The sequence below is a fragment of the Molossus molossus genome, unplaced genomic scaffold, assembly GCF_014108415.1.
Source record: "Molossus molossus isolate mMolMol1 unplaced genomic scaffold, mMolMol1.p scaffold_m16_p_19, whole genome shotgun sequence".
Classification (NCBI taxonomy): Eukaryota; Metazoa; Chordata; class Mammalia; order Chiroptera; family Molossidae; genus Molossus; species Molossus molossus.
In genome coordinates this window covers 48,747,920-48,775,439 of record NW_023425354.1, presented here as the reverse complement: position 1 = coordinate 48,775,439, position 27,520 = coordinate 48,747,920, and the positions used below count along the sequence as shown (strand labels likewise).

At 47.6% G+C, this 27,520-nt stretch overlaps 1 protein-coding gene and 1 pseudogene across 2 annotated transcripts; both read right to left on the bottom strand.

Annotated features, from left to right (window-relative positions):
• Positions 1 to 80: 80 nt before the first annotated feature.
• On the bottom strand, positions 81 to 19,745 carry PFAS (phosphoribosylformylglycinamidine synthase). Of its 2 annotated transcripts, XM_036269214.1 has the most exons (28): positions 19,725 to 19,745; positions 16,603 to 16,762; positions 16,382 to 16,517; positions 15,821 to 15,926; positions 15,251 to 15,440; positions 15,034 to 15,139; positions 14,569 to 14,709; positions 14,326 to 14,450; positions 14,021 to 14,149; positions 13,384 to 13,515; positions 13,125 to 13,253; positions 6,718 to 6,791; positions 6,447 to 6,603; positions 6,090 to 6,151; positions 5,774 to 5,935; positions 5,423 to 5,548; positions 5,166 to 5,297; positions 4,703 to 4,933; positions 4,353 to 4,533; positions 4,187 to 4,270; positions 3,788 to 3,943; positions 3,464 to 3,583; positions 2,985 to 3,130; positions 2,676 to 2,883; positions 2,454 to 2,545; positions 2,248 to 2,362; positions 933 to 1,256; positions 81 to 843 (listed from the first exon to the last, which is right to left on the bottom strand). In XM_036269214.1, exons 2-28 carry the CDS (start codon positions 16,742 to 16,744, stop codon positions 533 to 535), a joined length of 4,017 nt encoding a protein of 1,338 aa, XP_036125107.1. In that variant the 5' UTR covers positions 16,745 to 16,762; positions 19,725 to 19,745; the 3' UTR covers positions 81 to 532. The 2 variants fall into 2 exon arrangements, with proteins under 2 accessions (XP_036125107.1, XP_036125108.1); XM_036269215.1 differs by lacking the exon at positions 19,725 to 19,745 and having other exon boundaries at positions 16,593 to 16,646.
• A 471-nt stretch (positions 19,746 to 20,216) lies between these two features.
• On the bottom strand, positions 20,217 to 21,046 carry LOC118634676 (annotated as a pseudogene).
• Positions 21,047 to 27,520: the final 6,474 nt, after the last annotated feature.

The following is a 27,520-nucleotide window of genomic DNA, read 5'->3' as shown; positions in this document are numbered from 1 at the left end:
ATGTTTCTCTCTCTCCTCCTCCTCCCTCTCTTCCTTCCACTCTCTCTAAAAATCAATGAAAAAAATATCCTTGGGTGAGAATTAACAACAAAAAGAATGCTGACACCCTGACTTGCATGCTTTTGTATGGCTCCACTCTCTAAACCTCCATGAGCCCAGATGAGTGACATGAAGCACCACATGTGATTGCTGAGTGAAGAGAAGTAGGTCCATGGAACCTCCTCCTCCCTGTGAATCCGAATTTCCCACTGCAGATTCCTTTCTCTGAACCAACCACATGTTGCTCTCTGGGCTCATGAAGGAGAAAATGTACTACCAGCAGAAAAACTGAAAACAGATCCAACAGCAGAAGACAAAATGGGCAGGCTAATAAAATTAGCTGAGGGTTGGGTTTCATTTTTTTGGCAATTTGGTCCTTGTGTGTCCAAGACGCATTTGGAAATAAAATGGGGTGCTTCTGAAGGTGATGAGGTAGAGGGCAGCAACACCCCAGGGACAAACCATGAGGCCCACATAGGCCTCCTTGGCCTACTCAGCAGCCTCCTTCCCGGGTCCAGTTTCGGGCGTTGATGAAGAGCTGGAGCCAGGGGGAGGCAGTCATTGTGTCAAACGGAGGGGGTTGCCATGCCCACTGCCAAGGCCTCACAGCCCGCTCAGGGTGAGGCATGAGAGCCAGGTGGCGGCCATCAAGAGAGCAGACACCAGCCACTCCTCCTGGGGACCCATTGGGATTCAGGGGATACTGTTCTGTGGGGTTCCCATCATCATCTGCCCAGTGCAGTGGAGCCAAGCCCTTGGCCTCGATCTGGGCTTGGAGTTCCGGAGAAGAAAATGCCATGTAACCTGGGAGGGAAGGAGAAGGGGAGTAAGAGCAAAGCTCCTTCATGCCACCCCTGCCCTCAGACACTCCTCCCGCCTTCCTGTAGCCTAACCTTCACCATGGGCACTCCACACAGGCAGCACAGCACCCTCCATCCCTCGAAGCATCAGGGCCGGCCCAGGCCCCACACGCACACTGGCCCAGCGAGACTCAAAACGCCCAGACAGGTTGTGGCGAAGCAGCAGGCCAGGCTGGGCTGCCCAGGAGTCACAGCCCATCTTCTCTTCCTCCTCACTGGGGCTGCCTCCCACCCAGCCCAGCAGAGCCAGCAGCTGACAACCATTACACACGCCCAGGCTGAAGGTGTCTGGCCGCTTCTGGAAGCGCCTCAGCTCAGCTCCAGCCTGTGGATGAAAGGTCACAGCAGCTGCCCACCCTAGGAAGAAACAGGCAAGTTGAGGTGAGACTTGGAATGAAGTGGGATGGCTGCTTTTCTTTCCCAACATGCACTGTTACACACCCCTAAGACCTCCCCTCTCTGCAGAGCTGAGGGCCAGTGTAGGGGAAGAAATAGGTTTATCTGCTTAATACAGATATTGCCAAATCCTGGACCAGACATGGCCCATGATAAGTTTTTTGCTTGACCAGCAGAGCATTTTTCAAAATTTTTTATTTAGTTGCTTAACATTTAAAAATAAGATTTGTCCAGCCAGTGTGGCTCAGTGGTTAAGCATCGACCCATGCACCAAGAGGTCACTGGTTCGATTCCCGGTCAAGGTACATGCCCAGGTTGTGGGCCCGATTCCCAGTGGGGGGGCATGCAAGAGGCGGGCCAGCCAATGTTCTCTTTCATCGATGTTTCTATCTCTCTCTCTCTACCCCTTACTCTCTCTCTAAAATCAATAGAGAAAAAAAAGAATAGAAAGATTGCCTGGCTGGTGTGGCTGAGTGGATTGAGTGTCGTCCCATGGACTGAGAACTCCTGGTTTGATTCCTGGTCAGGGCACATGCCCGGGTTGCAGGATCGATCCCCAGTAGGTGTTGTGCAGGAGGCAGCCGATCGATGTTTCTCTCTCATATCGATATTTTTCCCTCTCCCTTTCTCTCTAAAAAATAAAATAAAATAAACAATAGTAAGATTGAGCCATGGTGAACCAGCTTTCCACCAGTACAATCTGTTGGACATTAGCAGCAGCCACGCCTTTCGACAGGACACGTGCCCTCCAATCTAGGTGGCACAGCTCCACACAGTCACCTGCCTCATTTAAGTTGCCTGCAGGCCTTCAGCTGGCATCGGGCCGGGAATGAATGCTCTCTCCCCTGGCCTTGTAGAGGTGAGTAGCCAAGGCCCAGTCAAGGAACAGAGGCGCTAAGGCACCTCTTCAGGAATGCATGCGGAGGAAGTGGGCAGAAGCCTGCACACTGACCTTTGGCAGAGCCCAGAACGTCTGCGTAGCTGAAGCCACCCACAAAGGCTATGCCGCGGAACGTGTCCAGTTTGATTGCTCCAGAGCAGAGATCTTGCATGGTCACATCCCACACCTGGCAGGATGGGAAGGGGAAGTGTCAGAGGACCCACAGTCTGAGGCCCAGCCCCAGCCCCAGCCCCAGCCCCACCAGGCACACTGCTCACCTCAAATCCAGCCAAGTGAAAGGCATCGGCCATCTCCCGATCTCCGTTACTGCCCTCCTCTCGCAAGATGGCAACTCGGGGGGTCGGACCACCTGGGAGAAGTGTCTCTGTTCCACAGGGCTACTTCACTACCCCAACCCCCCAGACACCTTTTCTAGAGCAGGCTTAGGCACCCAGGCCCGAAGTGCCCAGGAAGCCGAGCTTCTACACACACTTCCTCACCAGGCTCGTGGGGCACGGAAGCTTTGGGAAAGGTGGGGGGCAGGCAGTAGTGGGGCCCTGTCCGCTCCCTCAGCCCTCGTTCCTCCTCTGCCACACAGCTCGGCTCTGCCTGCAGCCGGTCCAGCTGGAAACTCGTCTCTTCCCAGAGGGCTCGCAGCTGCCCAACAGGCTCCTCCAGAACCACAGCCCCGTTCACTGATACTTGGACCTAGAGAGGGGCAAATCGATTGGAGGCCAGGAGCTAAAATGCCCAACCTGGGCCCCTCTGAGCCCAACCACACCTCCCCAGCATACCCTGCTATTCCTCACCATGGCATGTGGCCCAACATGACCTGTGTGGCCCAGCTGCAGGCAGTAGAGGCCAGCATCCTGGTAGCGCTTTAACACTTGGGCCAGGTCTGTCTCCTGCACCTCCAGTACCAGGCCTGGCTCCTCAGCGAACAGTACAGGCAGCACTGGGAGAAAGATGGGGCGTCAGGGTGACTACAGTACTGATAAGGACTCAGAGGTAGAGTCGAGGGTATGGCCAAGGATTGAGGGAGTGGAGGCAGGGACTGGGGTAGGGTGAGGCCTATGAGATTAAGACCAAAGATGTGGCATCAGGGTATACAGGAGGTCTCAGAGAAATGCAGTCAAGAACAGTGGGTGCTACCTGGTTCAGTGCTCAGAGAAGACAGCAAGGGACTCGAGGGAAAAGGAGTTGGAGACGCTCTATTCTTTAATAGGACATGGGGTTTGCAGGGTGGGGCAGGCAGCCCAGGCCTGAGTCCAGACCCTGGGCTTCTCACCATCGACCTCAGAGGCAGGCACATCCACCTCTATCCCACAATTCCCAGCAAAGGCCATCTCTAGCAGGCAGGTGATAAGACCCCCATCACTGACATCATGGCCTGAGCAGAGGAGGCGGTCTGGAGGAAGAAGAAAAAAGCCCAGCCACCTCAGAGGCCAAACCACACCCTCTGCTTGTGGGTAGAGTATGTGTGAGAATGTGTGCACATACACAGACCCAGAGAGAAGAGTGTCTACTCCCTCTTGCCCACCCTTGTATGCTCAGCTGGGGAATGCCTGCTACTTCTGGTCATATACACCACCTCCACCAGGCCCTTTCTCACCTTTTAGCAGCCCCTGGGTGACACTGAAGGCACGCACCAAGTTTTCAGGAAGGTCCAGGTCGGGAGGTTGCTCACCAAGCTGGGAGAAGCACTGGGCCAGAGCTGTGCCCCCCAGCCGGTGCTGCCCAGGGCTCAGGGGCACATACAGCAAATGGCCTGGAGAGATGGGAGGGGTGAGAGGAGATGGACAGCTCAGGAGAACCACTCCCTGTGGTGCTCATGAGCACCTAAGGCCCCAACAGGTGTTGGGACACTCGGACCACCAGTCGCAGAAAGCACTGCAGCCCGTGTGGAGACGGGACAGCGGGGAGGGGGTTGGTTAGCACTCACAATGGAGACCCCAAAGAAAGAACCAGGCTCTGAAAATACAATGCAGGGAGGGGTGGGGAGAACCCATACCTCTCCCTCCAGGACACTTAAGGTCTGGGGTCACAGTGGCTGTAATGTCTGGACAGACAGCATAGGCTGAGATGACCAGCGACCCTACAGAGCAAGGAGTAAAGGAGTAAGGTGCCAGCCCGGCCCCACAGGTCCCGCCCCTCTCCCAGTGGCCCCCAGACCTCACCAGGAGCCAACACAATCTCAGAGCCAACCCGGGCAGCCATGCTGAGGGAGTCCTTGCCACCGTCCACTGCCACACCCAGGGCTGCCATCACTGCCACCATAGCCTCACAGGCATCGACCAGAGCCGCACCCTCCCCTGCAAGCTTGGCTGCCCACATCCAGTTGGCACTGCACTTCACATCCTAGGAAGTGGCAGAGACTAGGCATTAGAGGGGAAGAGAGATGGAGTCTGGGATGGGGGCAGAGATGCTGGAAAGGCCACAGGCATGAAGGGCAGAGGGTTAACTGAACGGCGCTGAGGACATGTCCCAAAGGCCTGGGGCTCCATGGCAGAAGTTGTGGGGGACTCACCCGGAGGTCAGTGACTAGAGCGAACACCAGGTTGGTGAGGGCCTCGGCCACAGCTAGCCGGGCAGCAACCTTGGGGTCCAGCAGGCTTTTGACTGGCTGCTCTCCCAGGGCTGTGGCGGCCCCTACGAGCTCCTGGTGACTCAGTGCCACAACTGCCACGTCTGCTAGAGGAGTCTGCAGGGGCCCGACACACTGCTGCTGTGCCACCAGGCCACCCACGGAGCGATCCACCTGTGGAACCAGGTAGGGTTGGCAAGAGCACAAGGGACAGGGACACAGGGGTGGTGAGAGGACTAGCTTGTCTCGACCATACAGACAAGAGGCCATCGGGGTGGCTGCTCTCCCCTTCTCCCTCGGGCCTGGTGGACCCCCATAGCAGTCCCCAAAGGTGGGAGGCCAGGGGTGGGTGAGCTGAGGGAAGAGTGCAGGGGGCTGAGGGACAGGGCAGGCGTGCAGGGAGGACCTTGTTGGTGAGGTAGCGCTTGCTGGCCACAGCAGGCAGCCTCAGAACCCGCTCTAGGGCCTGGCGCACACTCAGCCCCGGGGGCAAGGTCAGCGGCTTCAGCAAGGGGAGATTCCTCTCGAGGTAAAACTCCTGCAACACAGACAGAAAATGGGGTGTAAGTACTGGGGGAGGGCTGGGGTACACAGGTGACAAAGCAAAGTAGGGTGAACGGGCCAGGAAGGGAGAAACTCAGCCTCCTCCCCAACCCCATGTACCTTCCGAGGCATCTTGCCCAGCACCCAATCCAGTTCCAGGTCCACAGGGGTGGAGTTAGGCATCAAGGGGGCATCTCCCTGGCCATTTCTTCCCACAGGACACTCCCGATCATCCACCAGCACTATCTATAGATCACAGGGACAGTGCCCGGAGGGAATAAGACTATGACCCCCAGAAGGGAGTACTTCAGAAAGCAGGGCAGATAGGCTTTTTCCACCCCGTTTGGCTTCCCCTAGTGAGTTCCTAGCCCTTTCTGCCTCCTACATCCTGCTGCCCATAACATGTTTTCCACCAGCTATACCCAGGTAACTCAAGCCCACCCACAGTGTCTGCTACAGGAGCCAACTCACTCTCCTGTCTCCAGTGATGGTGCCCACAAAGCAAGCTGGGCAGCGTTCCCGGGCGCTGACACGACTCAGGAAGTCCCGGTCTGAGGGCCTCAGCAGAAGTGCATTAGACTCCTGGTACTCAGCCCCCCAGATTTCCAAGGCATTCAGGGTTGGGTCCCCGAGCTGCACATCCATGAGGAGAAAAGAGAAGGGTCACTGCATACTCCCAAGTCTCATGTTCTTGCTAGTAGTAGCAGGGAGGTGGGTGGGCCGGCTAGGGCTAGCAGTGTTGGAGAGACTTTGATGGCATGGCCAGACTTCAGGGCATGAGACTCACTTGGAAGCAGCTAGTGTAAATAATGGCTCCAGCTGGGTCACTCAGCTCCTTTAGGACGTTGCCTAGTAAGAGGGTTGCAGTAAGAGATGATCTGGGTCTTGTCAGCACCAGGCAAACAAAGGGCAGTCCCTGGCCTCCAAATCCTGTGTATCCCCAGGTGAATCACTGCTACACCCTCACCACCAACTAGCCCATGGCAGCAGGCTTCCATTCCCCAACCTGAGCCTGTCCAGAATGTACAGGAGTGGAGAATGGAAGCCAGAGCTATGTGGTTGGTTGCAGATTCTTGATGCCTCTTCCTAACCCAAACGTGGCAGACCAGGTAGACCAGTCCCTTGTCCCAGTCCCTTCTCTCACCATTGCCACCAGCACCCTGGTCATGGAGGCTGCAAATGGGGTTTCCGCTGGGGGCCTCCACACAAGCCCGGATCACACGGTTCATCTTCTGTTCCATCTCTGGGTCTCCCCGCTGCACAGCCCCAAAGTCCAGGTCACTGACGTTGTCTCCCTGCACCTGTGGGAACATATGGCATAGCTCAGCTCAAGGGGGCTGGGAGCTCTCAAACCCCATCCACACACAGGGCCTGGTGATATCATGGAGTCTGCATCTGCAGCTCTTCCTACTTACCTGTACAGAGGAGGCAGCTCCACCCCCAACTCCAATCCTGTAGACAGGACCCCCAACCTTTACAACATCCATGCCTGCAAGGAAGGAGGGAAGAATAAAAAATCTGGGGAAGCGACCAAAAGAAGGATGAGTATGAAGAAGTGTGAGGATAAAGGGAAGCTGATATGAGGAAGCAATCAAACTACAAATACACATATTCTTTGACTGAGTAAATACACTTAGAGAAATTTATCCTCCAGATTTATTTGCACAGGTACGGAACCTTCTATGTCCGGTATCAAACACTGCAGCATTATTTGTATTACCAAATTTAGGAAATAATTTAAATGGTAACCACACAGAATTGATTAAATAAAACCATGGTATATCCACAAAATGAAACACTAAGCCACCAAACAAAAGAATTACAGCCCTGGTCGGTTTGGTTCAGTGGTTAGAGCGTCAGCCTGCGGTCCAGAGAGACCTGAGTTTGGTTCCCACTAAGGGCACGTACCTTGGTTGCAGTTTGTCCTCAGCCCTGGTTGGGTCGTGCGAGTGGCAGCCACTCGATGTGTACCTTTCACATTGATGTTTCTCTCTTTTTCTCTCTCTTTCTCTCTCTCCCTCCTACTCTATCTGAACAAAAAATGGGAAGATGTCCTCTGGTGAGGATAAAAAAAAGAAAAGAATTACAGACCAGCTGGTGTGGCTCAGTGGTTGAGCAATGACCCATGCACCAAGAGGTCACTGGTTTGATTCCTGGTCAGGGTACATGCCCAGGTTGTGGGCCAAATCCCAATGGGGGGCATGAAGGAGGCAGCCAATCGATGTTCTCTCTCATTGATGTTTCTATCTCTCTCTCCCTCTCCCATCCTCTCTCTAAAATCAATAAAGAAAAAAAATTTATTAAAAAAATTACATATGAATATAATGAAGTAATATGACTTCATCAGTATAAAATAATCTCCAAGATATATTGCTAAGTGAAAAATAATCAAGGTACAGAAGTATGCACACCCACTTACAACAGCATCAAAAAGAATAAATTACTTAAGAATAAATTTAACAATAGAAATGTAAAACTTATACTGAAAATTATAAAATAGATCTAAATAAATTGAAAGAGATCTCATGTTCATAGATTGAAAGACTTAATACTGTTTTGATAACAATACTCCTCAAAACGATTGTAGAATCAACATAATCAGCCACCTTTTTCACAGAAATTGATTAGCTGATCCTAAAATTTCTATGGAAATATGAAGGACCTCGAACAGCCAAAACAACATTTCTGCTTTTAAAACTCACTACAGGCCTAGCCGGTGTGGCTCAGTGGTTGAGCGTCGACCCATACACCAAGAGGTTGTCAGTTTGATTCCCAGTCAGGGCACACGCTCAGGTTGTGGGCCCAATCCCCAGTGGGGGGCATGCAAGAAGTGGCTAATCAATGTTCTCTCTCATCGATGTTTCTAGTTCTCTCTCCCTCTCCCTTCCTCTCTGTCTAAAATCAATAAAGAAAAAATAGCCCTGGCCGGTTTGGCTCAGCGGTTAAAGCGTCGGCCTGCGGTCCTGAGAGACCCGGGTTCGGTTCCCGCTAAGGGCGCGAGCCTCGGTTGCAGTTTGTCCCCGGCCCTGGTCGGTCGTGCGGGTGGCAGCCACTCGATGTGTTCCTTTCACATCGATGTTTCTCTCTCTCTCTCTGTTCCTCTCTCTCCCTCCCACTGTACCTGAACAAAAAATGGAAAAAAAGAAAAAGAAAAAGAAAAAATAAACAAACTCACCAAAAAGCTATAGTAATGAAGACAGTGTGGTACTAACACAAGGATAGATATAGATCTATAGCATATATAGATCAATGCTCTAAAATTGTTGAGTCCATAAACAAACCCATACATTTATGGACAAGTGATTTTTGACAAGAATCCCAAGACAACTCAATGGGGTAAAAAAAGTTTTTCAAAAGGTGGATAGCCATATGAAAGAATAAAGTTGGATTTCTACTTCATACCATATATAAAAATTAATTAAAAATGTCAGAGACCACCCAGATGGTGTGGCTCAGTGGATTAAGTGTCACCCCATGGACCTAGAGTTTCCAGTTTGATTCCTTGTCAGGGCACATGCCCAGGTTGCAGACTCGATCCCTAGTAGGGGGTGTGCGGGAGGCAGCCGATCACTATTTCTCTCTTACATCGATGTTTCTCTCTCTCCCTTCCTCTCTCTCTAAAAAAATTTTTAAAAAACATTAAAAATATAATAAAAATATTTTCAAAATTAAAAAAAAAAATGTCAGAGATCTAAATGTAAGAGCTAAAAGCTATAAAAATATTACAAGAAAACATACAAGTAAATCTTCATGACCTTGGCTTAGGCAATGGTTTCTTGGTCATGACACTAAAAGTGTAAGGAATGAAAAAAAATTTACATTGTACTTTACCAAAATTAAAAATATTTGTGCTTCAGAGGACACCATGAAGAAAATAAAAAGACAACCCATGAAATGGGAGAAAGTATTTGCAAACCATGTATCTATCTGGTAAGGGTCTAGTATCCAGAATATATAATGAACTCTTAAGAACTCTATAAAAAAAGACAAATAACCCAATTTAAAAATGGGCAAAGGATCTGAACAGACATTTCTCCGTAGAAGATATGTGTACAGTCAACAAGCATATGAAATGATGCTCAGCATCATTAGTCACTAGGGAAATGTAAATCAAAACCACAATGAGGGACTTCCGGTCAAGATGGCGGCATAGGGAAGCGCAGTATCGCGTTCTCCCACAACCACATCCAAGTTACAACAAAACTACAGAACAACCATCATCCAAAACCGCCTGAAATCAAGCTGAATGGAAGTCCTACAACTACGGAATTAAAAAAAAAAAAGCAGCTACATCCAGACCGGTAGGAGGGGCGGCGACGTGAGGGGTGGCGGCAGCGGCTCGGCGTGACAGGCTGGTCCCACACCCAAGTGAGGCGGATAAAAATCAGGAGGTTCCCGCGGCTGGGAAGGTCCTTCCTGAGGACTGAGGGGTCCCCGTCCCACACCAGGTGCCCCGCTCAGGTTTCCAGTGCCAGGAAGAGAAGTCCCCATAACTTCTGGCTGGAAAAACCAGCAGAAACTGAGGCTCAGGGAAGCTGACCTGGCTGGAGCCACAGGCAGCTCCCTAAAGGGCCCGCACACGGACTGGTCGGACTCTCTCCCTCTAAGCTCGGAGGGGAGGCAGCTCGAGGGGCACCAGAGAAATACAGGGAAGAACTGAGCTGTTTGGCACTGGAGCGAGGGCTGGAGAGGGGGCTTTCTCGGGGACAAACGTGCTGTAAGAGGCCTTTGTTCCTTTGGTGAGCCCTTCCCGGGGGCGGCAGACAGAAGCCATATCTGGGACTCCAGCAAACTCGCTCACACTGGTAGCCCCGCCCCGCTGACTCCCTGAGGCCCCGCCCCGCCCCGCCCCACACAACTTTCAAGCCCACCCAAGCTGTTGCTACTTGCTTAACCATAGGATTGGCCTGTCTTGGATCCTGCTTCAGGTTTTTCCTAAATTCTTTCAAACGAGCAGCATCGGGTCTCAGCGAGCCCCATACCTCTCATTAAGTAATACACAGAAACAAACACAGGGAGGCAGCCAAAATGAGGATAAAAAGAAACAGGTCCCAAATGAAAGAACAGAACAAAACCCCAAGAAAAGAACTAAGCGAAATGGAGATAAGCAACCTAACAGATGCTGAGTTCAAAATACTGCTTATAAGGATGCTCAATGAACTCAGTGAGGGCCTCAAGAGCATAAAAAAGTACCAGTCAGAAATGATCGCTGCACAGTTAGAAACGAAGGAGGCTTTAACTGAAATAAAGAATAATTTACATAGCTTCAATAATAGAGTACGTAAATCCAAGGAGCAAACCATCGATTTGGAATATAAGGAAGCAAAAAACGCCCAACCAGAACAGCAAAAAGAAAAAAGAATCCAAAAAAATGAGGATAGTGTAAGGAGCCTCTGGGACAACTTCAAGCGTGCCAACATTCGCATCTTGGGGGTGCCGGAAGGAGAAGAGAGAGAACAAGAAATCGAAAACCTGTTTGAAACAATAATGGCAGAAAACTTTCCTAACTTGGTGAAGGAAACAGACATACAAGTCCAGGAAGCACAGAGAGTCCCAAACAAGATGAACCCCAAGAGGCCCACACCAAGACACATCATCATCAAAATGCAAAAGGTTCAAGACAAAGAGAGAATCTTAAAAGCAGCAAGAGAAAGGCGCTAGTTACCTACAAGGGAGTTCCCATAAGGCTGTCAGCTGATTTCTCAAAAGAAACTTTGCAGGCCAGAAGGGAGTGGCAAGAAATATTCAGAGTGATGAAAACCAAGAACCTACAACCAAAATTACTCTATCCTGCAAAGCTGTCATTTAGAATCGATGGCCATATAAAGACTTTCCCAGACAAGAAAAAGTTAAAGGAGTTCATCACTACCAAACCGTTATTATATGAAATGATGAAGGGTCTTTTTAAAGAAAAAGATAAAATGTATGAACAAACAAAATGGCAATGAATACATATCTATCAACAATGGAATCTACAAACAAAATGAACAGGGAGAACAGGAACATTCTCATAGATACAGACAACATTTTGTTGGTTGCCAGTTGGGAAAGGGGTTGGGGGAATGGATGAAAAAGGTGAAGGGATTAAGAAGCACAAATTCATTGCTAGACTGACAAACCTCAAAGGGAAAGGGGTTGGGGGGGTGGGAAGAAATAAACCAAAGAACTTATATGCATAACCAATGGACACGGACAATAGTTTGGGAAAAGGTGGGAGGGGGGCGGGAGTGGGGAGGAGGGGGTCAATGGGGGAAAAATGTGGAACATCTGTAATACGTTTTACATCCAACAATAAAGATGTGGAAAAAAAAAAACCACAATGAGACACCACTTCATGCACAATATGATGACTATAATCAAAGAAAGCTAATAGCAGGTGTTGGTGAGGATTTGGAGAAATTAGAACCCTCATATACTACTAAGGGGGATGTAAAATGCTGCACTGCTTTGGAAAACAATCTGGCAGTTTTTTAAAAGTTGAATATAGTTACCATGTGACCCAGCAATTCCACCCAAGAGAAGCAAGAACATAAGTACATAGAAAAACTTGTACACGTTTATAGCAGCATTATTCATAATAGCCAAAAAGTAGAAGTAACCCAATTGTCTATCAATTGATGAATAAACAAAATATGATATATTTATACAATGGAATATGATTCACCCATAAAAAGAAATGAAGTATAGATACACACTATAATATAGGTCAACCTTGAAGACATGCTAAGTGAAAGCCAGACACAAAAGCCCAAGCACTGGATGATTCCATTGATATGAAACATCCAGAACAGGCAAATCCATAGAGACAGATAATGGATTAGTGGTTGCCACAGGCTGAGAAAGAAAGGGTGCTCTGGAATTAGTGGTGATCAATGTACAACTTTGTGAATATACTAAAAACCACTAACTAGTATACTTTAAGAGGGCAAACTTTATGGTACATAAATTACATCTCAATAAAGCAGTTAGTAAAAGAAAAAATTGTATGCACACATGCAATTTCTTTTTTTTTAAGGGGCAAGTATACATACGGATCTGTTTACATATGCAGGAAACATCTCTGGTAGGGTACAAAGGTAACCAATTAGCACTGGTTATCTTTTCTTTTTTTTATCTTCACTCAAGGATATTCCTCTGTTTATTTTCAGATAAGAGTGGGAGGGAGAGAAAGATCCACCAAGAGGGACACATTAACTAGTTGCCTCCCGCACGACCCACGAACCACAACTGAGGTATGTGCCCCTGGCCGGAACTGAACCTGCAACTCATTCGTCAGCGGGCCGACACTCCCGCTGAGCCAAACTGGCCAGGGCAACACTGGTTATCCATCTCCAGGGAGGGAAATTGGGTGGTTAGAGTCAGGAGAAGAGTTTTCACTACATATCCTCTTTTGCCTTTGAAATTCTGAACCATGTCACTGGGTCACCTATTCAACAGATGGGACCTGGCCTTTATCTTGATTCCACCACAGCACCTAGCACAGATCCTAGCATGTGATGGGTGTTCATGGTGGATTAAACTGAGCTAGCAGATAAAAGCCCATGGCATATAGCAGGTACTGAATGAACACTGGCTGCCTTGCCTTAGCAGGGCGGGCCCCTGCCATGCAGAAGCAAATCGGGCAGGAGACAAAGGCAACAGACTGAGACAGCCCTGTTGGCATAAAGCCCTGTCCTGCCTGGAAAACCTGTACTGGGGAGAAGAGACATGGACTGGGAGATTAAAAACTAACCACTGAAGTGTCCTCTAAATTCCCCTTCTGCACCTGCCACGTGCTGCAGAGAAAGCTGGCTGGATCTGGAAAACTTTGGTAGGCTCTTACCTGACTCTGGAGGCTCCTTGTTCATGTGCTCAGCTTCCATGGACCCAATGCCCCCACTAAACATGATGGGCTTGATCCACTCACGCCGCTGGCTGTCTGGGAGCTGGAGGCCCAAGGAGCGGGCAAAGCCTGGAGCATGAACATCACAGGGAGAGGGGATAGGGCCATCACCTGGTCTCCTCATTGCTCAATCAGTCACACACCCCACCCCACCTCCAGGACTAGGTATCTATTATCCCCCACGCCCCCCAAGCCTCACCAGCCAGCACTGGTTCCCCAAACTTGTTGCCGTAGTCAGAAGCCCCATTACTGGCCTCAATGGCAACTTCCAGGGGTCGGGCAAAGTTCCCAGGATACTGGAAGCTTGGATCCTCCCAGGGTAGACTGTAACCTGGGAGGGAAAGAGAAAGTTGGATGGGCTGTAAAAATGGAAAACAAGGAGCCAGTCCTTTGGGAAGAGTCTAAGCCACCAAGGACTACCTGCACAGGCAGAATGTTCTATTTTAGGAAGTCCTATTTTAGGAGGGTGTAGAGTTTGCCATAAAGCATTGGTCTTGCTCCTCACCTCTCACACCAGCCTTCTCTCTGACTCTTGAGATCAGAGTTAAGACTTTCTAAGAAAATGGATTTTGGATAGTCATAAGTCTGACCCAGTATCACACTTTCTTGCTGAGTTTACAAAGAAAATTGTGGTTCTGCAAAGCCAGAATGGTGACCTGAGTCTCCCTTGGCATATAGTCCTCATGACCATGACTGGTGAAAGGCCAACTACTCTAGAGTCCTCCATCCTAAGAAAAGACCCAGGATGACCTTTGACTTAAGAGATAAAAGTGTTTGGTGCCTGCCAGAACAAGGAATCTAAAAGGGGAAATGTCTAGAAAGGAAAGAGATTGGACCTGGGATGTGCAGATTTCCAAAGCAATAGCCCGCAGTGCCAGCCACCACGTGAGCCCCACGGCCTGTGCACTGGACATCTCGGATCCGGCCCCCTGTGCCCGTGGCCGCACCGCTGAAGGGGGCTACTCCTGCGAAGATAGGGGGCAGAGATATGGCTACTGAAGAGACAAACCCCAGCTCTGACCACCCCACTGAAAATAAAACCACCGGCCTACCCTATTATTTTTCCAGGCCCAGCCCAGGGGCCTGGGAGCTTCGCCTTACCCTACATTCTTTAGTCTACCCCTCTTAGGACCCAGCTCACCTGTGGGGAAGTTGTGGGTCTCTGCTGTGAAGACAACATGTCTCAGCCCCTGCTGTTGCCGGAAGCAGCTTGGCTGTGTGGGGTCCTCAGGCCGCAGGAATCGGACTTCCTTCCCCTGGATTGCACTGTGGACACATCCGTTCTGAACCTTGCTTCCTTCTTGGGATCTGTGCTTACCCCACCAGGGCCTGGGGGCTCCCCTTCCCTAGGCCTGAGTTTACCCTAGCCTAGGGCACAGCCCACCTGCTGTTATCACAGAACTTGAGGACGTTGTTGGGATTTGAGAATGCCTGGGTGCTCATGATGGACTCAAACAGCGACTGTGCCAGCTCCTGCCCATCCACGTGGAGTTGGCCCTTGAAGAACCAGTGTCGGCTGTGCTCGCTGTAGGGGATGACATGGGGAAGAGAAGAAAGGGAGGGAACCTGGGGTCATTTCTCAGGCTTGCCACGTTTCTCGCCAGCATTAACAGCAGAGTTAGAGCCAACTCATAGTTAGATAATACGTCAAAATGTATTCCCATAACCTTCAAACACTGTCATTGTGAACTGTCCAGATCCAAAGTAAAGAGGAAACCAACATTTGAATGTAGACTACTGGGTGGATGGGGACCCCTAAGGCAAGAGAAAGCCATGAAAGCAAGTCCCTGTGGTCTTCTCTACCAGCCTCCACAGGCTCAGACATCAGAACATCCCCATTCCTCCCCACCTATTGGACTGAGCCAAGTCAAAGGCCTCCACAGTGCTAGGGTTCCGCTGCAGCTCCTGGAAGCGCTTGGTGTAGAAATCCAGGTCCCAGGAGTCTAGGGCCAGACCTAAGAGACAAACCCAAGAAGAGCTGACTGTTGGTCGCAAGCTGACATTTTTCAGGTCTCAGCACCCCTACTAGCCTAACCTGGGCCTTCCTCCCAGGGACTCCTGCTTACCTAGCTCCTGGTTGGCTTTCTCCAGGGCAGACCGGCCCTTGGCCAGTATGTTGATCGGGCCATTGAGGGGTGTTGGGATGCTCCCAAGGGAAAAACTCTGGATGGGATGGGGGAAGTGCTGCTCCGTCATCCGGTCATACAGGGTTGCCAGAGCAATGGCTTCCATCTCAGCTGAAGGGGGGTGGGCAAACTAGGGGTGGAGACACACATAGAGAGCAAGGGGTAGAGCTGAAGAATAGACAACATGGTCCACTTTCTATCCTCCAAGTCATGCAAGGCCAGCCCACTGCTAGCCCATATGGAACCTCTATTCAGATTAGAAAAAGATACCCCTTCCAGGCATGATGTAAGGATGCAGATTAGTGAGGGGAGCACAGGCTGGATTTCTGTCCCATTCAGTCTTCAACCAGATGCCCTGAAGCAGTGAATAACCTGCAAACAGGGCAGGCCTAAAGCCAGGAGCTCCTACACCTGCTTCTGCCATTATTTCCCTCAAGTTTAGAACCCAATCTCTTATCTCTGGCCCATCTCCTCCTCCTGATCCCCCATCCTGATTGCCTACCACCTCACCGAGAGCAGGTAGCGCCGGGTAGTCTCCACGCGGTCCACAGCCCCCAGCCCAGCGGCCTGGCACACTGACACAATGTTGGTGGACGTGGGAGTAGAGAAGTTCAGCCTGAGGAGTGGGCCAGATGGTTAGGACCTGAAAGCCCCTGGGAAGCTAGATCCTACCCATAGCTGTCCAGTCAATCTCCCGTCTCTAATACCCCCACTAAGGGCCTCTAGCCTCCGACCTGGGCACTCAGAAACCTGCTTTCAAAGGTCACTCAAGTGAAACCATAACTGTCCTTCTAGCATCAAAATGCTTTGATTTCAACTTCTCAGAATGCAACCTGTTTTATTTCCAGTATGTGCCTGGGAGCTGGCTCAGTCTTCAAAGACATCTTCCCATATGGGGAAAGCATATGCATGGCTTTCTAGGCAGGGAGTAGGATGGAGCAAAGGAAAAACCAATCTCCTGAGGATCACAAGAGGAGGAAGCAAAGAATGGAAGTGGAAGGGTGGGCAGTATGTTTAAAAGAGATCATGTGCCTGAAACACGGAAGGAGTTGTCCCAGGGGAGACACTTGCCTGGGCCCAACCTCTAGCAGCAAGTCACTGGAGCCAGGAAGGAGCCAGGACTCCTGAGCAACATCATCCAGTAACAAGGGGCAGCCAAACAGCCATAGCAGCTTCTTCATCTCCTTCGCACTTGGGAGGGACTCAGCTGCAAGGACACAGGACAAGGATACCCTGAGGCACTGCCCTGGGCACTGGGGGACTTTTCTCAAGAATCCAATACCTGGCCCAACCTGTCCAGTTCACATTGTAGCACAGCTCAGTCTTGACGCTCTGCAGCGCTGGCAGTTTCCCTTGCAGCTTCCTTCGAGTGTGGCCGGAAGCTGCACTTTCATGGCCAGAGGGACGGACATAGAAGTGAAGGACTGAGGACATCTCTTCAAGTGTCCCTCGCTGGAGAGATGAAATAGGTTACTAAAAAATAACATTAACTGTAGCCTATCTGCCAAACCAATTTCAAGTTTTAAGAACAGCTGAGGCTTTGGAGGCACGAAGGATTGATGATGGGGAAAGTAATAGGGGCATTCAGAGAAATAAGGGGCATTCAAAAAAATGTAACCTTGGCGGTTTTAACTACTCCTGCAAAATGTACAGATACATCCTTGACATTTGGTCCTTGTGCACCTGCCCCTTGCTGAGTACCAGGCCAGTTCTTAGGAACACAACTGTAAACAAGGTAAACACCACTTCTGCCCTCACAGAGCTTATATTTTATTGAGGGTGACAGGTAAGCACCCAAACATTTCCAGTCCAGTGTGGTTAAGGCTAAACTATTGTGGTACCAACCTAGCATTTTAGGAGTCGAGAAAGGCTTTCTGGGAGAAATGGCATCTAAGCGTAAACCTGGAGGATGAGCTGAACTGGGCCTGACTGGTGAAGTCAAATGATAGTTCCTTTACTCCAGTGCTTCAAAATATTACATACCTGCTCACAGTTAATCCAAAGGCTTCAGCCTGCAATTCTAAGGCTCTCCACAGCTACCCCCAACTACCTTTCCAACTGCTGATCCCATTGCTTCTCAGCAGGACACTGGCTTTACTCTCCTGCCTGGACTCCTTTCCATTTTTTTTTTTTTTTAAATCCTCACCCGAGGATATTTTTGCATTTATCTTGAGAGAGAGAGACAGAGAGACAGAGAGAGAGACAGAGAGAGAGACATCAATGTGAGAGAGACACATCGCCTGGTTGCCTCCCACACGACCTGACCATGGCTGGGGACCGAACCTCAACCAAGGTACGTGCCCTTGACCAGAATCGAACCTGCTACTCTTTGGTCTGTGGGCTGACGCTCTAACCACTGAGTCAAACTGGCCAGGGCTCCTTTCCATTCTTTTGCCCCCTCCTAGCATGTCTATACCTACCCTCATCCTATCTAAAACTTCCCCATTCTTCAAGATGAGTACAGGTCTCACTAGCTCTGGGACACTCTCCTCATTGCCCCAGTGTTCAGGGTTTCTCATCTGTGCCATTCATTCAGGCCTGATCACACACAGGGGCTCACAGGTATACATGGCTTCTTCCCAAGGAAGCAGGAGAAAGGGAAACTCATTGCCCCACTTCTCCACTTAAACCACTAACTCACGGGTGTCTCAAACCTAACTTACTCAGAGGTGAATTTGACTATTCTGTCAAGGTCATCAAAGATTGCAATGTTGCCAATCCAGAGGTCACCTAATTTCTTATCTTATTCAACCTCTCAGTAGCATTTGACTTATTCATTCCCTACTTCTTGCAACAGCATCCTCCCTTGGCTTCAATAATACCACTCTCCTGATATTCTTTTACCTTCTGCTTCCAACTTTTCAGTCACCTGTGCTGGCTCCTAATCTTCTACTCCACCTCTAAACGTTGGATGTCTAGGACCGTTCTTCGTTCTCTTCCCTCTACATGCTTCTCCTAAGAGACCTCATCCAGACCTGTGGCTTTAAATACCATCTAATAGACTGAACCAATGTAACTGTCAGCATTCAATATTTTACCGAAAATGACAACTTCACAATGCAAGTTATCTGCCACAGGTTCCATAACTTTTTTCAACCCTGACTCTCCCTGAAACTCCAAACTAATACACACAAATGCTTATTTGACATCTCCACATAAATGTCTCAGAAACATAGATGACAGCCTGTTTAGGCCAAAACAGAAATTTTGATTTATCATTTCTCCAGACCTGCTATTCTCCCAGTCCTCTCCATCTCAGTAAACCACCATCATTCATCCAGTTGTTCAAGCCAAAAACACAGTGCAAGTTACTATTGTCACTCACTTGGACTGCTCCTTTGGCCTTTCGACCAGTGTAACTCTGATTCCACTCCTGACCCAACCACAAGCATCCCTCAGCATAAATGAGATTATGGCTTCTGATCACACATGGTATAACATTCCAACTCTGTACCTTGGCTTACCTGGTTTGGCCACTGCCTACCTCTTCAACACTCTCTGGTGCCACTCTCCTTCTCACCCACAATGCACCACCACACTGGCTTCTCTTCTATTCCTCTAACTCACCAAGTTCAGTTCTGGCAAGCATTTTTCTCACCCTGATATTTGAATGGCCAGCTCCTTCTTGCTATTGAGATTTCAAGAGAAATTCAGCTTCTTGGAAAGGATCTCCTTGACCAACCACGCTTAAGTAGGCACTATAAAATGACCCTATTTAATTTCCTGTATTGTACTTATGGCTATCTGACATTTTTAGCTCTACTTTCCCCGTTAGAACAAAATCTCCATGTGAGCATGGACTGTCCCTGCTTTATCTCCATTGGATCACCAACGCTTAGAACAATACTTGGGGCATAAAAAAGGAAAACATTCTAAAACTTGTTGACTTACTCAACTCTCGATTTCCATCACTGGCCAGCCCCTCCCCTTCCTTCAGGCCAGGGCTCACTTAGGTAAACAGTGCTTCTGCCAGATCAATACTGATTCCTCCCTTCCACTCGATGCTGATCACCTTTTGTAAATAAAATTAGGCCTCTCACAGTTGTCCTCCACACCATTAATTCCTTCACAGGAATTATCACATCCCGAAACTATTTTATTTAAACCACTTAATTTTTGTCCTCGTGAAATATAAGCTCCAAGAGCGCAGGGCAGAGCTGTCGACATCAGGGACGTATCCCCAACCATTAGCATGACACAAAGCAAGGGGTCAAGTTTTTTTTGCTGCTGGGAGAGAGGGGATGAGTTTAGGTGGAGTCTCCTTTGCCCAGCGTCTAATAGACGCCTATGTTAAAGCAAGTTGGCAGGCCCCAGTAATGGGGATACTGAAGCCGCCTGGATCAGACTTGGGGTGGGTAGCGATGAGGTGCAGCAAGCAAGGGTATCCCTACCCGCGCGCTCTAGCCATACGCACGTGGAAGCGTTTCTCCGAAGAACAGAGCCCCACTCCTCCTGGCGCGCTGGATACGTCATCGGCGTGCGCCGCGGGCGGAGGCGGGACCTAGGGGCAGCCCGCCCTCTCACTCCGGCCAGGGAGGGGCCGCCGCCGCCCAATGTTTTCACAGAGAGGCCTCTGCCCTAGGTGATGTATTGCACAAATATGTCTTGAGATGACGTTTGTGAAAATACAGTCAATTCCCGCTTCTCTGGTTTCTGGACAAACTGAATACTTTGAATGCAGGAAACAGAATGAGAATCATCATCCATGTCCAGGATTGTTGCCCTACCCTTACTAACTTGCCTGTGTCAGTTTTCTTTCCCGAATGAATGCAATTATTTAACTTCTAGCAAAGTGGGGGGCATATATTTTCATTTTTATTTATTTTTTTAGATGAAGGATACTTTATTGAATGATTGATCCATGTAATTGCTAAGGCCACTATGTACAGGTAAGAGTGGTGGAGCTTTATTTCTTGGTCTCTTCTTCCTTGAACAGTCTTAATGAGTTCCTTTTTTTGGCCAGGAGCCGCTCTTCACTGCGCTTGCGAGCTTCCTTGGTCTTAGACCTGCGGGCCTCAGCCTGGTTAGCCAGACGCTTCTTCATCTCCCTTCAGCTTATAGAAGTGTTCCATGAGAATCCGCCTGTTTTTTATTATTATTTTTTTTGTTTTTGTTTTTTTAATCCTCATTTTTCCATTTTTTGTACAGACAGAGTGGGAGGGAGAGAGAGGAAGAGAGAGAGAGGGAAACATCGATGTGAAAGGGACACACCGAGTGGCCGCCACCCGCACGACCAACCAGGGCCAGGGACAAACTGCAACCGAGGCACATGCCCCCAGCGGGAACCGAACCCGGGCCTCTCCGGACCGCAGGTGGACGCTCCAACCGCTGAGCCAAACCGGCCAGGGCCCGCCTGTTTTTTAATACATTACAGGGTGTGGTACATTGGAAATCAGTCTTAGATTCTCGGTATCTTCTGAATAGCTGGTGAAGAATTCTCATCCTCTTCATCCAGGTTACTTTCTCAGGCATTCCAGCATTGACAGTACCCTTCTGCTTACCTATGCCCATATGCTTGCCCTTCCTGTGGGCCAAGGTGGTTTTCCTGCATCTAGCCCGGGAATGGACAGTCACAGGCTTCTGGATGATCAGCCCACCTTTGATCAGCTTCCCAATTTGCTGATGGGAGTTGGCATAGGTGATTTCATTGATCTCATTGGGGTTCAACCAGATCTTTTTGCCATGGCAGAGGACACTGGAAGCAAGCAGCCTCTTCTGAAACCTGAGCATACTCATGGCTGCTGCCACAGCAGTGAAAAGAAAGAAGGCATATATTTTAAATTTCCATATTCTTGCTCATTATAATAGCAATAATAATGATATAAAACACTTATTGAGCACCTGTTAAGGCAATTTACATGATCTTCACAAACACACACACACAAAAAACTATTTTACAGATACAGAAGCTAAAGCTCATTGCAGTGTCTTGCTCCTTAGTTTTGTACCTCAAACACAGCACTTATGCCTATGTCCATTTTAATTTTTTTCTTTATTGATTTTTTAGAGGGAGAGGGAGAGAGAGACATTGATGAGAAAGAACATCAATTGGCTGCCTCCTGCATGCCCCCCATTGGGGATAGGGCCCACAACCTGGGCATGTGTCCTGACTGGGAATCGAACCAGCAACCTCTTGGTGCATGGTTCAATGCTCAACCACTGAGCCACACCGACCGGGCCTATGTACCTGTTTAAACCCTCATAATACATAAATGTATGGTTGTATTAGGATCCTATCATAAGAAAATATAGCACATTGGAAAGGGTTTAATCAATAAGAATAGTCTACTGACAGAGATAAGGTCAGGATTAAGACAATCAGCAAAGCACAGTGGGGCACCCTGAGCCTGGCAGCAGCAGAAAGTGGTTGCTACCTGTAGGCTTGAAGGGACAAAGGGAGAAATGGTGTTATCAGCTGATAGAGATGTGGAGCCATGAAAGAAGGGCATCCAACATGACAAATGAAGCCACTGCCACAAGTACAGTGATGAGGGAGAAAAGAAATAAACACTGGGTTCTCTCCCCTTCTGTCCTTGTGTCTCTGTACAAACTTTCAAAGCTAGCTTGAAGCCTGAGGATAAGGAACCTGGAGTGGTGCACCAGGTCAAACACTTTACCCAGCCCAATGGTCTTTTTAATGAGTCAAGCAACACAGAAATGTTCAGAGTAAAAAGTTAAAGTCTTTATCCTCATCGCTCCCTTCTGTCCGTCCCCTCTCCGGTACAGGGCCAAGACTAGAATAAGGCAAGTGAGGCACCTAGGGTGCAAAATTTAATACATTTTAGGTATCTCACCCTAATTCCAGCCCTGCTGCAGACATAAGAGTTATTACCTGTTTGATGTGTAAGATTCTAGGCTGTTGAAATAAGTACTGTCTGGTTCACTTCTGACAAAGGCCACATATTGGTCCTGGGCATATGATCACTCCTGGGTTTCTTTCACTCCAGGCACTTCCTGAGTCCATCTCTTATCTGCCTTCCAGCTCCTTTGGGGAGCCCTAGTTTGCTCAGCTCTCTGTCTGTCTGGTCCTGATTCCTCCACATTTTAGCACTCCCAGTGCACCATACCATTTCAGCTTTCACTTCCATATATTGACTTCCAGATTCATCCATTTGGTCCTGACTTTAATCCCATACCTCCAGCTGTCCCCTGGACAAGTAAAGCCTATTCAAATTCCTGAGACAGCTCCCAATCCTCCACACTTTCCTCCCCCTGTCACTGACCAACTGCTCTTCTCCCTGCTTCCCTAACATCTTCCCACTGCCACTTTCCTTTAAGACACTTATTAAATCAGGCCTGATTTAATTCAGTGGCCTCCTGTTCTCTTGTGCCCCTTTCATTTGGTCCTGCATGCTGCCACCAGATTCAGCTCCTAACCTGACATTTAAATCACACCAATAGAGTTGTCCAATACCAATCACTATCACTATAGCCTAAAATTAACCCCGCCTTCTATAAACTATCAAAAGTAAATCCCAGGATATAGGGCACATCTTTTTTTTTTTTTTTTTTTTTTAATCCTCATCTGAGGATATATCTATTTTTTTCCTATTTATCTTCAGATAGAGTGGGAGGGGGCAGAAAGAAACATCGATGTGAGAGAGACACATCGACTGGTTGACTCCTGGAAGACCAGGGCCAGGGACAAATTGCTACCAATGTACATGCCCTTGACCAGAATCCAATCCAAGGTTCATTGGTCCTTGGGCTGACATTCGAACAGCTGAGCCAAACTGGCCAGGGTAGGGCACATCTTTATGGATTTAATAGAGGGGGTTCTTCCAGAGTTGAGGAGATACTGAAAGCAAAAGGAATAATTCGGTTTGGGACTTTAAGTAGGCTTTGACTAATGTTCTAATAAAGGGGGTGGGGAGGGCTGGAGTGGAGTGAGAGAGAGCTTTCAGCTACTTCTGGGGGATTTGTTGTTATTTTGGTGGAAGGGAAGGAACACACCTCTGGCATAATGATGGAACATAATTGCAAACAAAGATTCACTTTATAAAGAGCTTGGTACCAGAGTGCATAACCAGTTCATGCAATAAGAATTAGAGGTGAGAGGAAAATTGGACAGCTACATGAAAAAAAAAAATGAAACTAGACCATCAACTTACACCCTACACAAGAATAAACTACAAATGGATAAAAGACTTAAATGTGACTCATGAGTCCATAAAAATCCTACAAGAAAATGTAGGCAACAAAATTTCAGACATAATACGCAGCAAAATTTTCACTGATACATCACTTAAGGCAACAGAAACAAAGGAGAAAATGAACCCATGGGACTACATCAAACTCAAAAGCTTCTGCACAGCAAAAGATACAATCATCAAAACAGAAAGGCTACCCACTGTATGGGAGAGCATAATTACCAATGATATATCAGATAAGGGGTTAATTTCCAATATATATAGAGTGCTCATACAACTCAACAAAAGGACAACAACGAACCCAATTAAAAAATGGGCAGAGGAACTAAATAGACACCTCTCCAAACAGGACATACAAATGGCCAAGAGACATGAAGAAATGCTCAACATCACTAATCATCAGAGAAATGCAAATTAAAACAATGAGGTATCACCTCACACCTGTCAGAATGGCCGCCATCAACAAATCATCAAACAACAAGTGTTGGCGAGGGTGTGGAGAAAAGGGGACTCTAGTACACTGCTGGTGGGAATGCAGATTGGTACAGCCACTAAGGAAAACAATATGGTGTTACCTCAAAAAATTAAAAATTGAACTTCCATTTGACCCAGTGATCCCACTTCTAGGAATATACCCTAAGAAGCCTGAAACACCAATCAGAAAGAATTATATACCCCCATGTTCGTAGCAGCACTATTTACAATAGCTAAGATCTGGAAACAGCCCAAATGTCCATCAGTAGACAAATGGATAAAAAAAGCAGTGGTACATATACACAATGGAGTACTACGCAGCTTTAAGAAAGAAAGATCTCTTATCCTTTGAGACGACATGGAGGGACCTGGAAAAGTATTATCCTAAGCGAAACAAGCCAAACAGAGAAAGACAAATACCACTTGATCTCACTTATTTGTGGAATATAATGAACATAACAGCCTGAGGAACGGGGTGGTCCCAGAGATGTGGAGGTGGGGTACAGACTGACAATCCCCTGAAGAGGGGGTGGGGGGAAGAGATAAACCACAGAACTTATATACATGTATGTATGAACAATGGTCATGGACAACAAAGGTGGGGACAGGGAGGGGAGGGAGAGGGAGGGGGGAATCAGTGGGGGAAAAGGAGAAACATCTGTAACAAAAATAAATAAATTAATTTAAAAAAAAAGAAATAAAGGTGAGAAAAGAGTGAAGATGGGAAATATATAAAATGGAGTCACTTTAACCAAGCTGCTAAAATTATTAACATTATGAAGTTTGAGGCAAGAGGAAGGACTCTATTCTTGTTCTACCCATCCTAGGAACTTAAACTTTTTGAACTTTCCAGTACTGTGTCAATGCCTGGACATACATCTTGACACCCACCAAACCTGCAGGTAACCCTCTGATTACCCCACTGTAGGACTCCAGACCAGCCAACATTCATTCTCTAAACCACCGGACATGACCAGACCTGGCATCCAACTTTCAGACCATTTGGCATACATCATCCAGACCACCTAACATCTGACTGATACCATCCTGGACCAATCCTAGGGCTAAGAATGCAGAACTGATAATTCTCAAGAATGTTCTTTTTACTGTAAGAACTCATAACTTTTCTTTCTTTTTTTGGAACACTTCTAAGTTTTGGGCTAGCAGTGTTTACAGTTTGCAAACAATAAGACCCTTGAATAAATACTTGTCATTAATTTCTAGACAAAGCCTCCTGACTCTTTTTGAGTATGTTTTTTTTTTTTTGAGGGCTTGCATCAAAAGTGAAGTTGAGCCCTGACCAGTGTTGCTCAGTGGTTAGAGCATCAGTCCATGTACCATAGGGTCCCAGGTTCCTGTCCTGGTCAGGGGCACATACTTGGGTTGCAGGTTCAATCCCTGGCCCCAGTTGGAGCGTATGCAGGAGGCAACCAATTAATGTGAGATGTTTCTTTTACATCCATGCTTCTCTCTCTCTCTCCCCCTCACTCCCTCCCTTCCACTTTCTCTAAAAATCAATTTTAAAAAAATATCCTCAGATGAGGATTAATAACCAAAAAAAGTGAAGTTGAATTAGAGGATACCATAACTTGTGGAATTAAAGTCCTTGCTTTCCTGTTAAATGACTAGAGGATTCTTATTGTCTACAATATTTATACTTACTATGTAATGATCAATGTTTATTTTACCTTGCTCCAAAAATTATTTGAAGCAGCTGTAAGTGTATACAGGCCTTAAATGGCCCTCTCTCACTTTACTTGTTTAATCTCTCCTCCTCTCCAGCCTCACTGATTTCCTTGCCTTTCCACCACAGGGCCTGTGTGTTTGTTGCTCCCACTGGCCATTCCTTCTCTTTGATCCCCATCATATGAATTCTTGACTTTACTATAAAGTCACTTTTTCAGTAAAGCCTTCTCTATGTAAAAGAGAGACACCACCACCTGCATTCCCTACTTCTTTCTATTGTACCTATTGCTAAGGTTCTATATATATATATATATACTTTTTTTTTTTACTGTCAGTTTCTTTGTCCTACAATGTAAGCTCCATGAAAACAGGGGTTTTTATTTGTCTTTTTCACTACTGTATGCCCAGAGCCCAGAACAGTCCCTGGCATAAAGTTGCATGAATTCTGTGCACTCCACTGCCTACTAAGCTAGGGAATGATTGGTTGGTTGATTGAATTAGGGGGAATAGAGGCTTTCATTGTTTGACCCACAAATATTTATCATCTTCTTATTTAGCAACAAGCACTGATCTTTTTAAAAAATTTATATACATATATACTTCTTTAATAGACTGGTTTTTAGAGAAGTTTTAGGTTTCCAGCAAAACTGAGTGGAAAGTAGAGTTTCCCATGTACTTCTCCTCCCACCCCACACATATAGACTTTCTCACTATCAGCACCCCTTATCAGAGAGGTACATTTATTATAATTGGTGAACCTACATTGACACATCATTATCCCCCCAAATCCATAGTTTACATTTAGGTTCATCTTGGTATTGTACATTCTATAGGTTTGGACAAATGTGTAATGACTTGTAGCTATCACTATAGGATCATACAGAATAGTTTCATTGCTCTAAAAATCCTCTGTGCTCTGCCTATTCATCCTTGTCTACCCACAGTCCTTGACAATCACTTCTTATTGTCTCTATAGTTTTGCCTTTTTGCCCTGGCCGGTTTGGCTCAGCGGTTAGAGCGTCAGCCTGCAGTCCAGAAAAACCCGGTTTGGTTCCCGCTAAGGGCGCGTACCTCGGTTGCAGTTTGTCCCCTGCCCTGGTTGGTTGTGTGGGTGGCAGCCACTCGATGTGTCCCTTCACGTTGATGTTTCTCTCTCTCTTTCCCTCCCACTCTACCTGAACAAAAAATGGAAAAATGTCCTCGAGTGAGGATAAAAGAATGTCTTGCGTATAGTTTTGCCTTTACCTGAATGCCATGCAATATGCACTTAAGGTTCCTCCATATCTTTCTTCTTCTTTTTTTTAAATGTTTTCATGAATTTTTTTAGAGAGAGAGGAAAGGAGAAAGAAACATCCATGGCTGTTTCTCTTGGTTGCCTCCTGCACGCCTTCTACTGGGGATCTAGCCTGCAACCTGGACAGGCGCCCTAACCAGGAATCAAACCAGACTTCTCAGTCCATGGGACAATGTTCAATCCACTGAGCCGCACTGGCTGGGCCCTCCATATCTTTTCATGATTTAATAGCTCATTTCTTTTTAGTGCTGAATAACATTTCTTATTTGGAAGTAACACAAATTGTTTATCCGTTTGCCTACCGAAAGGCATATTGGTTGCTTCCTAGTTTTGGCGATTATGAAAAAAGCTTCAATAAACATCCATATACAGTTTTTTTGTGTAGCTATAAGTTTTTCAACTCCTTTGGGAACGAGCACTGTTCTAGGCACCAGAACACAAAGATAAATAGAATAAATAGGATAAAGCTCCTAGGTACTCACACCCCAGCGGAGGAAACAGTTCAATAATTACGGCAATGTATTAAATGATATACTTTGGCTGCAATAAGGAGGAAACACTTCTCTCTGCTTAGTAAGATCCGGGAAATCTAAAGATGCTGTGAGT